Source organism: Pleurodeles waltl, chromosome 4_1 (assembly GCF_031143425.1).
Source record: "Pleurodeles waltl isolate 20211129_DDA chromosome 4_1, aPleWal1.hap1.20221129, whole genome shotgun sequence".
Classification (NCBI taxonomy): Eukaryota; Metazoa; Chordata; class Amphibia; order Caudata; family Salamandridae; genus Pleurodeles; species Pleurodeles waltl.
Window position 1 is genome coordinate 732,074,313 of NC_090442.1, and position 21,179 is coordinate 732,095,491.

Consider the following 21,179-nt stretch of genomic DNA (forward strand, 5'->3'; position numbering starts at 1 on the left):
TAGAGATCATTGATAGTACAATTAGGCCCTATTAAAGGTTGCCCAGTGTTTCCAAACCTAGTAATCCCAGGTCTGGAAATCCCAGACCTGGTAAAGCTGGGTTTAAATCTGCACCCAGTGGAACCGCAAATGACTCTGGCAGGGGTTGCAGTCGGTGTGACACAGTCTGACCACCTCCTGCCCCCGCTGCTCCACAACCCAGGCATTTTCCTGTGGGCTCTGCCAACCCCCACACCTGACCCTCACCCCTTTATCTCCTTACTCTAACCACTCTCCATCTTGCCATTTGCTACTTGCTCAAATCAGGGTGTAAATGGCCTCTGTGCAGTCCCAAAATTGGCACTGGCATGAGGAAAACACCTGGTTCTCCCAGGCACATTCATTATTCCCTATTTTGGGGTCACTAACTTGTAATGCCCAATATTTAGTACAGGAGTACTCAGGGGTGTAGCTTGGCCAGTAAAACTGAGGGGTGGGGGTGAATTTCAGATTTTCCAGCAATCACGCAGGCATGAGGGGACCTTAAGGGCCAGTGGAAAAGGAAAGGAGTGCAAATTGTCAGAGGGTACTTAAAACACAGTGTTTTGTAAAATAACCATTTTAAGACCGTCAAAACGGAGGGGTGGGTGCTGCGTGTGGGTGTGTGTGTGTGTGATTGAGTGAGTATTTAACTATTCCAGGTGAAATCCTTACCACAGCGACTGAAAGCTCCTGTACCCAACTATTTGTTAAATAATATATTTATTGGAGTGTGTAACACCCCAAATACCCGCCCCCCTGAAGCTATGCCCCTGGGAATACTAGCTGAAATCTGAGGTTACAGCCCCTTGCCCTCCCTGTACCAGATAACAGTATACTCAGAATTAAGACCACAGTGGGAAACCTGAGTTGAACTATTGAGGTGACTGATGAGATGCGCTAGTATTGACCACAAATGTTAAATGAATAATGGGCATGTTTGTGATGAGACCAAAGGTCTTAACGCTGTGGTGACTCCCAGAGAAGTCTGCTAGCTGCTGAGACATGGAGTGAGATAGGTCCCCCATTGAGGGCATGGCTCAAGGCTTTAAATTGCACACACAATCTCCAACGAAGAAAGCTTCTAAATATTTTCTAGTGTGTGTTTAGGGCAAACCCTTGGGATGGAAAGCTAACTGAACAAGCATGCCAGACAAGCAGGTTTTCGGCAGAGTTTGTCACAGAGCAGGCCAGTGGATTGGAGCAGGGCTAAGGCAGATTTAGGGGAGTTACGGCAGAGCCATCGGCATGGCAGGTATGTGAGTTGGGGCCAGGTGTGAGGGTTCTGGAAGGAGTATGCACAGTCAGCCGCTTGGAGTTTCGAGTGGAAGGGACAATGAATTAAAAGGCAAAAAGTAACTATAACTAACCCATAGGTTACCCTGACACCAGAAAGTAGTGGAATTGATCACGAAGCTAAGGATAATTGAAAGACTCGAAGTGAGTACATCCCAACGCCCATGTCAAGTTCAGTTCACAGACAAAAAGCTCCTTGAATTAATGATTAATTAATGATTAATGTGCTTCTTTGATTGGGTGCCCATTGACATAGATGGGAATAGAATGATGAATTTGATTTTATTGAGAATCAAGTAAAGCGTTATATACAACTTTGGAGTTGTCTTGTGTAGAAAGAAGCCTTATTGATTAATCAGATCAGAGCATAGGGAGCGGAAAGTGTGTGGCATAAATGTCTGTTCTCGCTTGGCATTGTGGAGGATCTAGACTCGAGCCACGTAAATCTATCTTTCTGTAGCAGTTTTGATTACTTCTACTGCCGTCCATTTTGTGGACGACCTTCAAAGTTGGAAACCGAGAGTGATGTCACAGGGGACCAAGGTGCTGTTTTTTTAGACGAGACTATAGCAGCTCTAAGTTTCTACTGGTGAAAAGTAGAACATTAGCTTGTACTGTGAACCAATACGAAAGTCCATACTTTAGTTGTGAGTCTGCCCCTCGGCAGTGGCGTAACGAAACGTAAAGTGCCCTCCGTCGCTCCCCCCCACCACACACACACACACACACACACACACACACACACACACACCTGTAGGGTGCCCCTTTCCTCCTGGGCCCAGTCAAGGGCCGCCCGCCTGTGCACAGTACACTGTGCTGAGGGGACCCCCTGGAGTTCGCCACCCCCAATCCCCTGCGGGGGCCTTTGTTACGCCCCTGCCCCTCGTTGCTGCGCTGGATGTGCAGAGTGCACTGCCTGGCTTTACTAGGCGCCTCTTCCTAGCCGAAGCCAGTGCTAAAAGGAAACAGCCTTAGTAATCTAATGTTTCAAATTGAAAAATAAAGTATCAGCAGAAGTTAAAACGTCGCTAGAAAGTCGATCGACACATATTGGGGGGACATGCGAATCGCATTTAAAATGTTGACAACTCAGTCGAAAGTGGCAGTTTGAAAATGAAGCGGCTGCTTGATAACTGATGAGTTCCACATACTGGAAACCTTCTGTATACATGTCTTCTAAATGTTCCTGCTAAAGGAGTTATACATGTTTCTTATTTGACACAGTCGTAATACGATCCAGTGTTAAAAACTGAATAGGAGGTTTAGTCTGACTTTTTTGAGCTCGTTATCAGTATAATGTGGTAGGTGTGTAAATTATGTGGTTAACGTTCTTTTCCATTAGGCTTCGCTGCTTCTTAATCCATTCCTCGTGGTATTTTAATTTCAACGTGTCTGCTGCACTAAAAGCCATTGCCTCTTTTGATTTAGGAGGCGGTAGATGGAGTGTTACAGGAGCAGGCTGTCGTGGAGGGGTTGACCAACTTGGGTCGCTCAGGCCTTGGCACCGAGCTGGTGTACCGTCATCTTGCCCTCTCAGTGAGTACTGTGTTTAAAAAGCTGATCTTAAAGTAACCTGCCCGCCTGGAAATGCTTCATCTATTTTTATGCATTCTTCAGTATTGCCTCAGTCTTTTCAACTTCTCTTTTCTCAGGGTCGTAATTTAAATGACATTAACATCCTCAGCGGATATGTGCACCTGCAGAAGCTGGATCTTTCGCACAATAAAATTAATGGTATGTAGGAATCAATTAAGCGAAAAACCTTGGCTGGCAAAGTACATCAGTTGTGTGTTAAAGTACCTCGGTTAAGTGTTAAAGTACATCAGTTGAGTCTTAAAGATGCAGAGTCATGTCCTGTGTAAATCTGATGATGTGGAAGCTGCTCTTCCTCTGTATATGGTCACTAATCTAGCAGAATAATGATGCAATTAGACTACTCTAAATTCATTTTGAACCAGGTTGGGACTCTGTGCTTCATTTCAAGACCTAAATACTCCAGAATAGGGCCACACGTTTTCACAGTCTTGCTCATTTATTGTGATTGATTTTTGTGGATTGTTAATGTCCCTAGATTTGTTTTGCTCCCTTATAATGTAGTTTGTAATGTGTATATTTGTTTCCAAAATAAGGATTCTAAACCTCGTGTCATTATCCTTCTTCACCGCGTGTTCACCATTTTTTTTCTCTGTGTTTTTTTTTTTCCCACACTTGGAGCATTACACACTATTTCTTCTCAGAAATTAAAACACCTATTGTGTATCTACTGATATATTGAGTTCTGTGAATTAAAAATGTTTGAATAACTTATCTGCATGGGTGGCTTATGTATTTTAGGGCTGGGCAGAACTCGCAGAACTTGACTCTATGGAATTTTGCAAAGTTACAAAAAGCTCTATGAGATTTCGTGTCACTCCCCTTTCAATTGTCCAGTTTTGTGCCAGAGCAGGGACTGGGGGTCCCTGAACCTGTGTGGACTGATTTATGCACGGAGGGCACCAAATTTTCCCTCCAAAGCAAAGCAGTGGCTTAGGGAGGCTACCCTTCCCAAGCCAGTCACACCTATTTCCAAAGGGGTAGGGTGTTACCTCCCTCTCCCAAAGGAAATCCTTTGTTCTGCCTTCCTGGGCTTGATCAGATCAAGCAGCAGGAGGGCAGAAACCTGTCTGAGGGGTGGTAGCAGCTGGGCTGCCTGGAAAGCCTGTAAGACTGGTGGCAGCAATGCTGGGGGGTCCTCTCAGGAGCCCCCAGAGTGCATGGAATCATACTTAGAATACTTGCAACAGTATTTGGGTATGATTCTGACGTGTTTGATACCAAACATGCCCAGGTTTGGAATTACCATTATGTAGCTGGACATAGGTAGTGACCTATGTCAAGTACAAATGTAAAATGGCGTCCCGCACTCACAAAGTCCAGGAAAATGGATCTGGAGTTTGTGGAGGCACCTCTTCTAGTGCAGTGGTGCCCTCGCACACCTGCACCTTTCCCTCTGGGCTGAGAGGGCCTACCATAGGGGTGACTTATAGTGACCTGGTGTACTGACCTATAGTGAAAACGGGTGCATGCACCCGTTTCACGCAGAATGCAACGGCAGGCCTGCAGAACCCTTTGCATGGGCTCCCTATGGGTGGCAGAATAACTGCTGCCGCCCATAGGGATCCCCTGGAACCCAAATGCCCTGGGTACCTAGGTACCATATACTAAGTACTTACATGGGAGGACCAATATGCCAATTGTGGGAAGAAATATTTAGTAGCAACCAAATTTATAGGAGAGAGCATAGTCACTGTGGTCCTGGTTAGCAGGATCCCAATGAACACACTCAAACACCCTGACAAACAGGACAAAAGTGGGGGTAACTAAGCTAGAAAGAGGCTACTTTCCTACACCCACTTGATTTCAGTTTTTCCTTTTTCATTGTCAGAATCTTGACGTTTCATGATGTGGTTTCTCAGGGCTCACCTGAGGTGTCAAAGAAGTGTGTACATGATCAATTTCAATATGATATTCATTAGCAATTCATAATATCTTGGACAGTAGATTTATGATCAATGTAGTTAAACTGGTACTGTCTAGTCCTTCGTGAATACCCGATATTTCAGCAGTCCCTCAGCTCATAGTCTGTAGTCTACCTGCAAGCTAATCGATCTGAGTATTTATTTTTAAATAGCCATCTCTTTTGGCATGTGGTTTGTCTTCAAACTGAGGAATCTGAACTTCAGCTTCACCCTATTTCTTATGTTTTGTGCCCATATCCTCTTTCACTGTTTAATGGAAAGGCAAGTGATTCTCTCTTCTCACAGGGCCCTGTCCATGCCTTTCTCCTGCCATCTATTATCACTTAATTCCAATTAAACAACATAATATTTCCAAAAGGTTATTCCTAGCTTCAGAGCTTTGTTGGAATGAATTAGGTTGATGATATGTTAGCCTTTTAAGTAACCTGGTCATGGTATTAGCATTCTCTCATGGCAGACTTGTCCTATAGCACTTCTCTTCTTATTTCATGTTCTGCTGAAATTTTAACAACCACCTTTGTTAAAGACCACTATTTAAATGGAATGCAGAGTTGGCCTGGCTGGGTTTCAAACTTCTGACTTTTGTTTAAAAGAATAACATAAATGTATTTTTTCTATTTTAGACTTGTCATGCCTTGGCCACATGCCGTTCTTGCTTGAGCTTGATGCTTCATACAATGAACTGAGGACCTTTTTGGATTTTGAGCCACCAAGAAATTTGAAGGTAAAATGTAAAAATGATTTGCTCAGAACTGTCAGTTTACTTTGTGTTGCCCTTTGAGGTGTGCATGACTCCTAACCAATGACTTTCACTCTGTTATGCTTCACAACGTTCAACTCTATGGCTACCTTGTGGAATTGGTCACTGCAAGGAGAGACTATAATTGTACCCTGCTTTGCATTTTTCATGCTAAAAACAAATGAAAAAGCCCACCACTTTTGTTTTTTAGGTTTGTACTGGCAATGCTATGATACCCAGATTCAAAACATTCTGTGAGAAATCATAACATGATTGTGAAACACTAAACTGCTAGGTCCTTTTCTCTCTAGGTGGTTGACCTTTCACACAACATCATCACAGAAATGAAAGACCTGTCTGCCTATCAAGCCCTTACAAGCCTCGATCTGAGCAGTATCCTTTTCAAGCGCAGCAGGGAGATCCTGGGATTAGTTAGACTGAATCAAAATACCACTCTCTAAATCTTCACAATTCAAACTTCAAGAGTCATCCATGTTCTATATTATTTGTGCTAAATGTTCTGAAATTTGTAATCTTTAGCAATAATACAGTTTCACCTTGACATTTTAGGTCTCACTTACAGACAACTTTTTGCGGTCTGTTGAAGACCTGTTATGGAGATTACCAATCCTTAGAGTGGGCTTTGGGTCAGCCCTTTGCTTATCATTGGTCAGCTTTCTTCTCAATCTGATTCACAATCGTATTTGTAATTAAAAATTGTATTTAAAAGTATATTTATTTTCTTGTGATGCTCCCTCTCTTGGAACATAGCTTCTTTACCATCCTTTTGACTGAATGACTTGTATCTTTCCACATCCCACCAAAGTTCCTATGAGCACACCATGGGAGTACATGGTGTTTTTTTTTTTTACTTGTTCGCACTTGCTACTTCCCACCTTACATTCAAGCTTCTACACTCTCCATGCTGCCCCCGTAACCCTACGAGGTTGTCTGTAAAATCACAGCAAAACATATTTTTGGTGCGGTTTAACTAAAGAACTGACTTTTTCAGGCTAGTTTTGTTTCATCTCCTATCACCACATGTTCATGAAAGCCCAGGCCTTGGCACACAAGGGCAGCATATATGGTGCTGCGGGAGGGGCAAACTTCTGCACTCACACAACTTGTGTTTGAGGCGGAAGGGGTACTAAGTGTGACTGGAAAGATGATGTCTCCTCTCTCACACAACTTGTGTTTGAGGCGGAAGGGGTACTAAGTGTGACTGGAAAGATGATGTCTCTTCTCTCACACAACTTGTGTTTGAGGCGGAAGGGGTACTAAGTGTGACTGGAAAGATGATGTCTCTTCTCCCAGAGGCTCCCTGTGCTGCTGGAGAGCACCAAATGGCTTGTTCATTTTTTTCTTTTCCACGTCTCAGAGAAAGTAAATGAGATATATTTTTAGGCGTTTTCTTTTTAAATCTCACACTTCCTCCCTAGACAGCTGTTATGTTCTTTTAAGTACCTGCAACTAGTCCTATATTAATTTTAACTTTTTTGTCACCAACGTTCATAATTCAGTTAATCTGTGTGAAAACGTGCCATATTATTGATGCATTGTTTCTGGTTGTCAAAATTCTGAGGAATAAATCCTACTTAACCATGAACTGTTTTAATATTTTTATAGGGGGTGATTTCAACTCAAAAAAGGTACTAGTCTCACCCTCTTTGACCCCTTGTACTCAAGCAAATGATGCCCTATTGATTCAAAATGGATAGCACAGGGTTAAGTTCTATAAAAACCTCTAGGATTTCAAATTTTTGCAATTTAGCGAAACTCGTGGAGGATCTTGATAAGCAATGGCTACTTTTATTGACTGGGGATGAGGCATGATTGTTATATTGGGCCAATACATAAGAAAGTCACTTTTATTCCCTGTTAAAAGTAACACTTACTCTCAGCCTTGCTGGCATTGCAGTGAATACAGGTAGGCCAATCAAGGTCTGTGTTTGGGTTTAAATAGAACTCCTAGAGCCCAGGAAGATATAGCTAAAGCTAGGTGGAGTAGAACTGGCTACTAGAAATAGGAAACCTGGGAAAACTTAGTGAGATCCTGCAAAAGTAACACTACAAAGAGGTTCTGGAAGAATGTCAACTCAAATTAAACCCATGAAGGTTAATCTGATATGTGGGTGGAGCATTTCAGATGCATTTACTGTCTTGGTATAGGTAACAAGGACACATCTCCGTAGTTCTTTTTACTTTTCCTCTTAGATATTCAATTTGAGCTTCATGAAATTGTTACAGCTATCACGCTAAGTCCATCTCACAAGGCCCCTGGTCCAGAATGGGATCCCTATGGACTTCTCTAAAGAAATATTGAGTTTTGGGTCTCATTAATTACAAATGTTTTAATGCAGCTGTCACTTTTAAACTACCAAACTCTTGACATACCGGCTTTTATCGTCCTTGTGTTTAAAAATGAAAACAGACTGGATGGCAGTTGCAACAGGCTAATCTCCGTGCTAGATTCTACTGTTAAAATAGTTCACCACATAATTTTGTGTAGGGTAGTAGCATGGGCCAATAGCTCCAAGGCCTTAAAGGTGTTTCATTATGGTGAAAGAAAAATGTGGGAAAATTGATTACCTTCACCATTAACCTCATTGTAGGGGTCATTCTGACCCCGGCGGGCGGCGGGAGCCGCCAGAATACCGCTGCGCGGTCAAAAGACCGCCGCGGGTATTCTGGGTTTCCCACTGGGCTGGCGGGCGACCGCCAAAAGGCCGCCCGCCAGCCCAGTGGGAAACACCCCTCCATGAGGATGCCGGCTCCGAATGGAGCCGGCGGAGTGGAGGATGTGCGACGGGTGCAGTGGCACCCGTGGCGTATTTCAGTGTCTGCAAAGCAGACACTGAAATACAAAGTGGGGCCCCCAGGGGCCCCATGACACCCCTCACCGCCATCCTGTTCCTGGCGGGCGGAACCGCCAGGAACAGGATGGCGGTGAGGGGGTCGGAATCCCCCATGGCGGCGCAGCAAGCTGCGCCGCCATGGGGGATTCCCAGGGCAGCGGAAAACCGGCGGGAGACCGCCGGTTTTCCTGTTCTGACCGCAGCCAAACCACCGCGGTCAGAATGCCCTGCGGAGCACCGCCAGCCTGTTGGCGGTGCTCCCGCCAACCCATGACCCCCTGTATGTCAAAGGACGAACAGGCAACTGGACAAATAAATTAAGCACAAAACTTTGGAAGATGTTCAATCAGTCCGTTGTCCTGTACCTTTCATGTGAGGAAGGTTAGAAAGTGAGTTTTGTTTCAGTTTGAGCAGATGTGGTTTTTGGAGTTTTCAAACTGCAGAGAGAACTGGTCTCCTGTTTTGTGGGACCCATGTCCGAGGTGTCCTTGACCTTAATGGATTACTTTCTATTTGATGCAGCAGACTGCACCTTTATTATGTGCTGCAAGCAGGAGCTAGGGAGCTAGGAGCAGTCAATAGGATGTGGTGCTAGTCAACAGACTGTCTGTAAGATGTCACCAGAGAAGCAGGGTGTCTTCAAAAAACTTGCTAAGGTACAGTTCGCCTGTCGAGTACAAGCTGTCTGATGATCTGCCTTATTCACCCCTCTGTGTTTTCATCTTTTTGGTAAATAACTCACTGTTCTAATTTTAGGAATTATGCTAATTAGATTGAAGACCGCTAGGTGTAGGAGAAAGGCGCTCCTGTTGGCGTGTTAAGAATTGCTAAGTTTTATATTATGATCCGAAGCTTTTGGTTGAAGGAAAAGTCTTATCTTGCAACCGTTACCGACGTCTCCCCCACGATCCTGAACTTCTCAATCAGAAAGAATTGACAATTTAGCAGGAGCTTTAAGGCAGAACTAACCGCATCTATGGTGCAAGTCGGAAAATGTTGAATGAATGAAAAATGTAGTTTATTAGTTGATTAAAAACATAAACAAGTGCCAAAGATATTTCCATTAAAAAAGAAAACAAAAAAAAACGAATGGACATAAATAAACAAAATTAAAGCATCACAGGTTAACCAACTATGGAGCCCGGCATTCATTATCCACCCAACTTCGGCCTAGTAACTGTACATAAAAATATTATTTAACTAGGTGCAATTGAACCAAGCCTCTTATGGTTTGGATAAAACACAATAACTTAAAAGTGCATTGTGAATTATGCAGGAGTTGCCTCTAGGGCAAGCATAACCAATCGTACATTAAGTGCTTAATGCGAATAATAAATACAAAACCGTAACAGTTGCCTGTGTATCCATGATCCTGAAAGCCCAGAGAGCAGGTTCTAAAACTCCTACGTTCAATTACCTTAATGTCACGCAGTGAGCCTGAAAGTGCATTGTTCAAGATACCTCTAGCAGGCATGAACAATCGTGCAAAAAATGTTTAGTGCAAGCAGTAAGTACTGAGCTATTTTTCTATCGGATTACGGTTTTACCGTAAACATGGGGGCCCCTACGAGAAGATTCCTAATCCCTCAGAATCAATTACCTGAAGGGTCGAGATAGGGGTCTGTAAACATCACACCTTCCCCTAGCAGCTCGGCCTTAAGTCAATTTCACAGTAAAATTATTGACTATGCCAACCTGCTCAAAGAAAAATTGCTTGGTGCAAGCAGGAAATACAGAGCTATTTTCCTATTGGATGACGGCTTTACTGTAAACCGGGGGGCCCTACGAGCATGTTCTTAATCCCCCAGATTCAATTACTTGAAGAGTCGATATAGGGGTCTGTAGACATTGCACCCTTCCTCTGGCAAGCCGGCCTTAGTGGAAAGTTTGGTATAGTGCCGTGGAAAGGGGTTCTGATTTCTCCCATGGCCTGCGCTTAGTGGGATGTTAAGGACCCTTGCGTTCTCGGTTCCCAAATCCCAAATCAGACCCCTGGTGCATTTTCATATTACTATTAAAAATTGCTAAAAACTGCACCAATCATGCGTTCAGCATGGGATTTTGTGGGTTGACAGTCGCAAACACAGCTTCCCTACAAGTCCGAACTCCCTGGGCAATAAATTCTCTGCGCAACAAGGCCCTGCGATTTGCTAGTAACTTTGGATACAAACATACAATATGCAGGTGGCACATCTTATTCTCCAGTTGTCCCTTAATCTGCCATTTGGGTATGAACTTGAGCATTGAGAGGAGGCCAAAACGCAATTTCATTAGCTCCTTCTTTGTGGATAATGAAAGAGCGAGGACAAAATATGGTTGTTCCTTCCAGATTTCATATGAGTTCATCACCAGCAACCCATGCACACGCTTTGCCAATAACCCTTTGTCATCCAGGCGGCTTTTCTGCTGGATGCAAGAGTTCAATGTTTTCTTAAAAATGGAGTCACTGATGTTCTGATCCCACACATCCAGGAGTCCTAAATTCTCTAAGGTGGTCTGCAAGTAGGTGGCAAAGCATAATTTCCCTTGTTCTGAGTTTGTTTCAAGTCATGCGTAGTGTGCAAGGGTATCTTGGGGGCATTCCTCAAGCAGTGACATTTTAAGAACAACGCATTGCCTAGCTATTGTTTATTTTGGCAAGGCAAACTCTAATCTTACTTGGACTAGGGAGTCGCACTTTGGCAGATGAAACACTTATTTGTATGTTTGCAGTATGCATTTCTCCAGGATATTGTCGTCCCTACTCTAGCATGATCTCCCCTTCATTTGACAGCGTTGGGACCAGTTTAGATCTCACCACCGTTAGTAAGGCCTTGAAATTGTGGCCCCACAGACGTTTCCTTAGGGGTGAGAGGGCAAAGTTTAATGCTTCCGCGTTTGCTCAGATGGTCTTCTTTTTGTGCTGCAAATGACCCCTTAGAGTCCAATTTATATCCAAGATAAGGGTATGCCAATATTTCTTCTATTGTTTACTCTTGTAGATGTAATTTCCCAGATCTTTAAATTTGATGTTTTAAGGGCATAACTTTAGTCTTTTTTTCCAAATATTTTTATTGAGTTTTCATTATACAACCATTTCTCCTTTGAGCATTTTTCGGGAGATATTAAGCAGAAAAATAAAAATAGGGGTCAATGACAATGCATGGGACTATAGTGGTGGCAACATGTAGCAATCTAGCGTGCTTTATCTGCTGCTGGCTATGTAAACTGTGATGATGTCTGTGTCTCACGAGGCATGAAAGAGAAGTATGCGAAGGCGGAGTTACTGAACTGGGGATGTGGTGGGCTATGAGCATAGAACAGAGGGCTGATAATGTTCCTGTGTCTTATTGAGTGAAGTATCAGGCGATTGCCAGGGTGGACAATAAGGGGAGTGTAAGGACTATTTCAGCAATGTAGGAGGCTTCTTTAGTTTGAGATGGTGGAGAGGCTTTGAGGGTATTTGCTCAGGGATGAGGGGCGTCATCGAAATTGTGGTGAGGGGAGCTCTGAGGGGAATTTTCAGTTGTGATCTCTTTAAATTGTAGGCACATGGTATCCCATGCTACTGCTATAGGGCGTCACCATATGCGGTGAGTTTCTTCCCAGTGTAATGCAGAACTTTCCGCCTCTCCGCATTGGGAGAGCGCAGCATGCCATTGAGTCAATGTGGGAGGGTGCAGAGCCTTCCAATGCAGAGCTAGAAGTTGCTTGGCCAGTAGGAATGCCAGATTGGCAAAGCGGCCCTTACTTTCTGGTGTTTTTAATGGGGGAATAGGCCCAGTGCTGTGGCTGCCCACATTTTGAGTGCATCAAGTTTTGTGACTGTAGCTAGGGTAGTGTGTATTCCGTCCCAGTAGCTCTGGAGTACTGCGCAGGACCAGAACTTGTGTTGGAGGTCTGCTGCGTTGTGGGAGCTGCGTGGACAGGATAAATGTGCATTTGGGAAAAGTTTGTTTGAGCTGGCGGGGATCAGGTAGGCTCGGTGCAGAATCATATACTGAATGTTTTTAAAGCGTGCATTTCTGGATATGGTCATGGGAGATTCTAGGGCTCTGGCCCATCTGAGTCATGAAGCACCCTACCGATGTCATCTTCCCATCTCTGGCAAAGTTGATGCAGCAGGATGTCTGCATTTGTTCAGATGGCTTTGTAGAGCCAGGTTATTAGGTGATGCCCTGGGCCTATTAAGTATAAGGTGTGTAGGAACTCGTTCTGGGGCGGTTCCTCTGTAAGGGGTCCCCTTAGTGCCCGCATGGAGGCAAGGATGTGCCCGTACATTACAAATTGCCTGAGGGAAGGGCATGATCCTTTTGCAGCTGATCGACTGTCTGGAGCTGATCGTCACGAGAAAGACCCCCCACTCTGGCAATGCTGTGCACTTGCCATTCCATCAGTCGATTTAATAATATAGGGCCTGTTGTCCTGGGGAGGCCCGGCAGAGGGATATTGGTGGCGTAAGACTTTGTCCGTCTGATCTGGCGAAAGGTTCTGGTGAGGCACTTTCGGGCTATCCAACCAAAGAGTGACCCGGTGCGGTGTAGTTTAATGGTAGGTTGGAGGAACTGTTGAAGTATGTACGTTGGAAGAGGGCTAGTATTGGTGGAGGTCTCGAATGTGTTCTTTTCCACCCGGCAGCGGTTACCCATTGAAGTTGGGCTGCTAGGTAATAGGATTCAGAAGAAGGAGCACCTAGGCCCCCCTGGGTTACTGGTAGTTGTAGTTTGTGAGGAGCTACCTGCCTGTGTTCCATTTTGTCACCTAGCAACTGATCAAGGGTGCGGAAGATGGTCCTTGGAGGGGGTATGGGCAGCTTGACAAAGCAATAAAGTAGCTTGGGGAGGAGGATAATTTTAGACAGCGCGATCCTTCCTGTGAGGACCAAGGGAAGTTTTTGCCAGAATTGCGTAAAAAACATTATCTGGAGCACACAATATACAAATAACTTGTTGTCTAAGTGAATGGATTCAAAAGACCTATAGTAAATTCAATATAGCAAAAATCCATATATACACAAAACAATAAACAAATCATACAACGAGTATGTGGCAAATATTCAATAAAGATGAAAGAACTTTAATATACAAATATCAATTATAATACAAAATACCTTCCTTGTGAACAAATCGTTCACCAACGTTACTAAAACAACCTATTTAAACTGTAAACTTCATATTTGACTCCTAAACCACATATTCCAATTTTGAAGAACCGAAGTAAACAGTTATGTCCAAAGAAAGGTTCATCCAAGAGCATTCATGCTTGTAACTGTAAAATTCAGTCCAGTCGACAATTGAGTCCAAGGTAAGTTCATCAAAGTGCATTCATGCTTATAACTGTGAAATTCAGCAGACACGTGTTTCGTCCTGATGCGACTTCCTCAAGGCTGATTAGACAAACATAGAATAATAAAATATTCTTATATATAACCTAATTATACATTATCAATCACCATAAACATACAGTTTTCTCAATAAATTAATATACAGCTGTGCCAATATAAAATGAGTCTTAGTGACCAAAAGTCAGTTCCAACCACCGGGATGCTCTCCGCATCCCCAATGGATCAGAGGAGTTGTTGACTAGCTTTCGGTGTATTACTGAGATGTCTTTCCCCGCAATGGGTTCCGTTAACAATCGATCATCCATGATGTTGACTCTGCCAGTTGTGTGTCTCTTGGGATGTGTCTGCGGAGTGCGTGTCAAAGTTGGAGGTATCTGTAGTGTTCAGTGATTGCTAGGTCATACTCCTGTTGAAGGGTCTCAAATTGAACTAGCTCCTGGGCCCGACACACGTCACCCAAGTGCTCAATGCCTATGAGTTCCCACCTTGAGAATCCTGTCAGGCACCCCACCTTCTGGAGCAGGTCACTTCCCAACAATGGTGTCATGCTGGTGAGTTTACTCTTCCATCCCAGGTAGGCCGTGGCCTCTCTCCATGCTCGTACTACTGCTTGCATGTGATACAGGAGGTCTTGTTCCCTTTTTTGACCTCTGTCAAATGGCCTCTCTGACTGTGCGATATGCTGGCTCTTGTCGTTCTGAGAATGCCCACTCATTTATCACCAGGAGCTGTGCTGCTCAATAGTACAGTCTAATATTTGGGATTGCCAGGCCCCCCTCGTATACCCCTGGTGTAGTTTCACTAGCGCAATACGAGGCGGCCTGCTATCCCAGAGCAGGAACCTAAATTCAGCCTGAGTCTTCCGGAATAATTCCAGGGGGACTCTGAAATGTGTGTTTTGTAGTGCCTATAAGAAGCAAAGAAGGGCCATTGTAGGAAGCTAGCCTGCTGTGTGGTGGACACCTATGGTGTTGGCACCTTATACCAGGTCCAGGGAAATCCTATTAGTGAATGAAGACAGTGTCAAGGGAGTCAGGGCTCTCTAGAGGTGGCTGTGGGCCAAGACGTAGCTAGGAGGAGTGTAAAACTCTTGCAATACCACAGCAGTCACACAGCAACTTATCACACCTGAAAAGAACCACACAGTGTTGTAAAAGCACTTTATTATAGTAACACTGAACTAGATTACTTATATTCAGTCCCCCAACTGGAGGTAAGTACTATATATATATATGTATATATATAGTGTTACAAAAAGCATTAGTTAGAAATTGTAGAAAATAGCTGAGGCCCTAGGGTAGGGCAAAACCATATACTAAAATAGTGGAGTGAAGTGCAGTCCCCCACCCAAGGATATGTAGTAGTTAGGGGGGAGCTGGGAGAACCTGGGACCCCAAAAGGTGAGTACCAAAGTGACCCCCAGCGACCAGGAGAGCAGAGGTAAGTACCTTGTCTTCCCAAGGACTAACAAAAAGACTTGGAAAAGGGACTTTGCAAGAAAAGGACCAGAGCAGAGGAACTCAGAGGTGGATTCTGGAGGAAGAGGACCTGCAAAAGAAGGGGATAGAGTCCAGTCCACAATGGAGTGTCTAGATGGGGCAGGAGCCACTACCCACCCTTCTGTGGATGAAGAAGTGGGTCGACGAGGGAAGATGAAGATCAGCTGTGGAGGAGCTGCAATAGAGGTCTTGGAGTTGTGCAGATGATGTTCCACGTTGGTCGCAGTTGGTCAGGAGGACCACCAACAAGCTTTGGCAGATTGGAGCAAAAGAAAATTTGCAAGGCTGAAGAGGACCAGCAAGGTCCAGGGGACTCGACCCTTGGAGGGGAGTCTGGGCTGACCATCAACAGTCAGGAGAGCAGCAGGAGTAGTTGCAGCCCCCCCAGGCAACCCACTGGCTGCAGGCACAGTAAGTTGCAGCAAGGCCCTATCAGCGCACCTGGAGAGGAGTGCCACGTTGCTGGGGCAGCAGAGGAGAGACTGTCCTTGCAAGGATGAAGTGCTGGGGGCCGGGGCTACTTGTAGCCTGAAGATTCTTTGGAGCAGGATTCAACAAGCTTTGGTTGGTGCAAGAGTTGCGGTACATATAGCGCACTGTCCTACAAGGAGAGGCAAGGGCTCACTGTCTTCCAAAATGGACAGAGGGCAGAGAGGGCCAAGAAGACCACTCCAGACCACCACCTGTTTTGCAGGATCCATGCAGTTCTGGAGGAGAGCAGATCCAATGCTGCCAGACGTCATTGCTTTAGGTGCCTCCAGATGCAGGGGACTGACTCCTTCACTCCAAGTTAGAGTCCTTCTTGCTTCTTGATGCAGCTGAAGTCTTGCCGACCCCAGAAGATGCACAGCTGTGGAAATGTTGCAGTTGTTAGAAGGAGTCGGAGAAACAATGTTGCAAGGCAAGGTTGTTCCTGGAGTTGCAGTCATATCAGTTCCTTCTTTGCTTCTTGGTGCAGCTGAAGTCTTGCTGACCCCAGAGGATGCACAGCCGTGGAAATGTTGCTTTTTCTGGAAGGACCGGGGAAACAATGTTTCAAGGCGAGGTCATCTCAGGAGTTGCAGTCTTATCAGTTCCTGAAGTGTCCATTTGCGGTTCTTGTGGAGTCTTGCATGCAGAATCCGGGGACCCTCCTACAAGGGAGTCCCTAAATAGCCCTAACAGGGGGCTTGGTCACTTTGCATGGTGACCACCTATCTGAGGGGGTCACACACGTCACCTGCCTGACATGGCAGCTCTAATACCCGCACAGGCCTCTGCACATCTTGTTTTAAAGATGGCAGAATCAAGTGGCTACCTGGAGGAGCTATAGGCAACTACGCCTGGGGTGGTGATGGACAGCGGAGTGGTCACTCCCCTTTCCTTTGTGTGCTTTTGCACCAGAGCAGGGACTGGGGCAAACAGGTTTATACAAGGAGGACACCAAATGTGCCATGCAAAGCAAACCAGTGGCTTGAGGAGGCGACACCTCCCAGCATTGTAACACCTACTTCCAAGGCAGAGTGTGTTGCGACCCTCTCCCACAGGAAATCTTTTGTTCTGCCTTCCCCTGCCTCAGCTAGTCAAGCAGCAGGGGGGCAGAAACCTGTCTGAGTGACTGCAGCAGCATGGGCTGCCTGCAAACCCTGAAGCCTGGTAGGAGCAGTACTGTGGGGTCCTCTAAGGAGCCCCCAGAGTGCATGGGATCATGCCACCGATACTGGAATCAGTATTGGGGTATGATTCCGACATGTTTGATACCAAACATACCTAGGTTGGGAGTTACCATTATGTAGCTGAACCACAGGTCCGTGGTCAGTACACGAGTAAAATGGCTTCCCTGCACTTACGAAGTCCAGTATATTAGAACTGGAGTTCATAGGTGCAGCTCTGCTTATGCAGGGATGCCCTCACACACAGGGACCTGCACCCTGCTCTGTGGGCTAGGAGGGCCTACCATAGAGGGACTTATAATGACCTGGTGCAGTGACCAGCAGTGAACGTGTGCATGCACCGTTTGACGCAGGCTGCAATAGCATGCCTGCGGACACAGTTTGCATTGGCTGCCATGGGTGGCATTATACATGCTTCAGCCCATGGGGGACCCCTGGTGTACCAATGCCCTGGATACCTGAGTACCATATAATAGGGACTTACAGGGGTACACCAGTATGCCATTTGTGGGATGTAAAAGGTTCTGAAGCAACCACATTTGGAGGAGAGAGCACAATCTCTGGGGTTCTGGTTAGCAGGATTCCAATGGCGACCATCTGAACACAATGATAAACAGGCAAAAAATGATTGTAAGCATGCCTAAAAGAGTGACTTTACTACAGCCACCAACTTGTATAATGCCTCTTTGCCCATTAAGGGGAGGGGGAGAGTCCGCCAGTGATTCACATCATGTTGCTGGCGATCCAGCTGTGGCAAGATGTTCCTATGGAAAAACTCTTCTGGGTCCCCGGTGATTTAGATCCCTAGATAGGTGAATCCCTCTGTCTTTCGGTGCTGGCAATCTGAGGGGAGTCACGGCACCCCACCCCCCAAGGGAATGACTACTGGCTTGGTCTAGTTAATACTATAGCCTGAGAGGCTACCAAAGATATGGAAGATCTGCATCTGCTGGGTCATGGGTTGGGAGTCTGGGTTACGTATAGTAATATGTGATTGGTGTAGAGAGAGAAACACTCTTCCCAATCGCCCTCTGACCTTTAGCCCCATACCAACAGGTCTAGTCGAATCCATGCCACTAACGGCTTGAGCGCCAGAATGAAGATCATGGTAGAGATGGGGCCATCCCTGTCTAGCCCCCTTGTGGAGAGGAAAGGCTCAAGATGTCACCCCATTGACTCTAACCCGTGCCGGTGTCCTGTGGTATAAGCGTCTGACCCACTGACAGAACTTGGGCCCAAAGTCAATCCACCTGAGCACAGCAAAAATGTAGGGCCATCTATACTATTAATGCCAATTTAGTGTTCAGCTACAGCAGCGCCGCCTGTTGCGCCTGGGGGGGATGCAGTCACACAGAGTATTCCGTATAGGCACCTAAGATTTAGGCATGTGCTGCTTTGGGGCATAAAACCGGACTTGTCCGTTTGGACTATAGAGTTGATAACTCTACGTAATCTATTTGCCAGTATTTTAGCCAATACTTTGGCCTCCACATTTAACAAGGACATAGGCCTAAATGAGCTGCAGTCTGTCGGCGGTTTGCCTTACTTAAGTCTAATTACTATTGTGGCCATCCTTTGGTCTATTGGCAGGCAACCCACCTTCAATGTGCCCTGGAACATGTCCAGCATGGGTTTAGCTACTTTACTAGTCATCCCTTTGTATAGTTCAGTGGGTATTCCGTTTGGGCCCGCCGCCTTACCCGATTGTAGGCTCTTGATAGCTTCTGCAGCTTCTGCAACGGTCAAGTCCTCATTTAACGCCTTCCTCTCATCTCCCGTTAAGGTCAGGAGGGTGAAGTCCCTTAAGAGGTTTGTGCAGTGCGCTTCTGACGCACCCTCAGTAGACCGATAAAGGTCTTCATAGTATGTCGCAAAAGTATTGCCAATGGCTGTGCTCGTGGTCTGCAGCTCACTGGCCTGATTCAGGATAGCTGGGAACCAGGAGTGCTCCTTATCTCTCTTGTCCAACCAAGCCAACAATTTGGTGGCCTTGTCCCCTACATTATACAAATGGCTGTGAGTCACCAAGGCGTGGCTATGCGCCTTGTTTTCAGCTAGTATCCTGAGATCCTGTTGTCTCAGGAGCAATTGGTGACTGAGGTCTTGTTTTTTTCCTGCATTCTGGCCTCCAGAGCCAGGATATCTTTCTCTATGGCCTCACATTCAAGTGTGTCTTCCTTTTTCTTTCCCCCTATCCGTGCCTGGGTTTGCCTTTTAATTGCAGTCTTAAATGCCTCCCAGAGCGTTGAAGCAGACAGCACTGACCCCTGGTTGCCCTGGAGATAGCCCTCAGCCCCCTTTCTGAGCTTCTCTTTTATTTCTTTGTCGCGTAGGTACCAGGGGTCTAATGTTTGGTCTCGGGAAGGCCCCCATAGTCCGACCTCCACTGAAGAGGTGTTGAAGTATTGAAAATGCCTCTGGCTAAGTGTGCCACCGCTTGGAAGTTGGCTGCGTATGCATGTTGCAAGAGGGTATAATCTAGGTAGGAGAGGCTCCAGTGCAGGGACAAGAAATAAGTGTACTGTTGTATGTGTGGCTTGTGATTCCTCCATACGTCCGCAGCCCCAGTGCTGCAACAAATGCCCCCCCCCCAGCAGTCTCACACTACTCCGCCTATCCTGTCCATTTGGGGGTCTCCTCCCAATATTAAGAGTCCCTGTGGCATCTGTAAAAGCAGATCGCTGGTTGCTGGTAGTGTAGAACTGTGCAGCCTTGGCGAAATATAGATTGAGCACATGTTCAACTGAATGCGCTCCCACAGGCCCACCAGGGGCACTTAGTGGCCTTGTGGGTCATACCATATACTTTGGGAGATAAATTACACCAATCTCCTGATGAGGATCCAGCCCCGTGTGCATCAGAGGTATATTCAGAGTGTGCCGCAAGCGTTTCCTGAAGCAGTACAAGATCTGGGGCAAGTCTGCGCAAGTATTGCAGCACCAGGGTGTGCTTAATTTTGCTGCCTAGGCCGTTTACATTCCACAACCATACTTTGAGTCCAGGTAGTGCCATTTGTGACTATGTGCTGTGTGGTGTGTATTGATGTGATTAGTGTATGACGTGTCCCTCCCTGTTCCCAACAACTACAATGCATCTACCAAGCTTTCTTGGTCATTTGTGTTAAGATGAGTAAACCCAACAGTGTAACAGAACCTCAACTTTCTAAATCTCAACTCACCCCCCCCCCCCCCCCCCCATCCACCCCCTGCCACCTTGCACTGTAGGCTCTGGACTGCCCTCTACTCCGATTTGCAGAGTGCCTGTCATCCAAACTCTGTCAGAATGCTAGGTAGGGTTGGCTGGCTACAGCACAATAGGCCTGAACTGGTGCATTAGTTGTGCCTGATCCCTTTCTTACCTGCGCATAATGTCTACTTTACTTGCCGTGTTTCCGGGCTGGCAGTTACTCTTGCGATCCGAGCCACTCTGAGCCGGCATGCGGGGAGTCAAATTTAGTTTCTGTCCGCAGAGGCTGGGGCCCCCTCAGTAGTCTCAACTCTGGGTCCTGGCTCCTTCGAGAGCCAGCCACGCTGAAACTCGTTCCCACCAGGCCGTAGAATCACGATTTCCCATCAGCTATTACACGTAATTTTGCAGGGTACAGCATGATGTATTTGAGTTCTTTAGCATGGAGTGCTTTCTTTACAACCTCAAAGCTTCGCCGCTGGCACTGCACCTAGATGGTGAAGTCTGGGAAAAAGGTGATGCAGGCGTACTCAAGCTCCACGTCACCGTGAGACCGAGCCGCTTGGATGATGGCATCTCTATCCCTGTAGTTAAAGATCCTGGCTACTATAGACCATGGCTGGGCACCTGGTTTTGGCTGTAGTATCAGTGCTCTATGAGCCCATTCAACCAAGAAGAACTTAAGCGCTTAGGGCGGAGGGAGTTAAGTATCAGGTCTTCCAGGAATAAGTCAATGTTTGGGCCCTCTGCCCCTTTGGGACCCCAACCACTCTGAGGTTATTTCTGTGAGCCCTGCCCTCCTGATCTTCCAGCCTGGCCACCATGAGAGCTTCTTGCCGTGCAAGCTGCTGGATCTCTTCCTCTAATTTCTTAGACTTGGATTGCAGCATATTTATGTGAGATTCGGCTTCCATTACCTTTTCGGAGATTCTTTTGAAGTCTGCCATGAGGAAGTTGACCTCCACTGTCACTGCATCAATTTTCTTGTCTATAGTGCATTTTAGGTCTGTGATGGCAGCCATGATGGGGCCAAGGGAGGGCTTTTCTGTTTCTGAAGCCTCTGTTCCTTGGCTGCCCTTCATCGCGAGCTGTT

The 21,179-nt window shown here is 46.0% G+C and overlaps 1 protein-coding gene across 1 annotated transcript in view; it reads left to right on the forward strand.

Annotated features, from left to right (window-relative positions):
• LRGUK (leucine rich repeats and guanylate kinase domain containing) overlaps positions 1 to 21,179 on the forward strand; it is a 386,639-nt gene that overhangs the window by 59,146 nt on the left and 306,314 nt on the right. The window contains exons 2-5 of the mRNA XM_069229317.1: positions 2,743 to 2,850; positions 2,967 to 3,048; positions 5,456 to 5,556; positions 5,883 to 5,964. Coding sequence (XP_069085418.1) covers positions 2,743 to 2,850; positions 2,967 to 3,048; positions 5,456 to 5,556; positions 5,883 to 5,964 — 373 coding nt within the window. The remainder of the gene's footprint in view (positions 1 to 2,742; positions 2,851 to 2,966; positions 3,049 to 5,455; positions 5,557 to 5,882; positions 5,965 to 21,179) is intronic.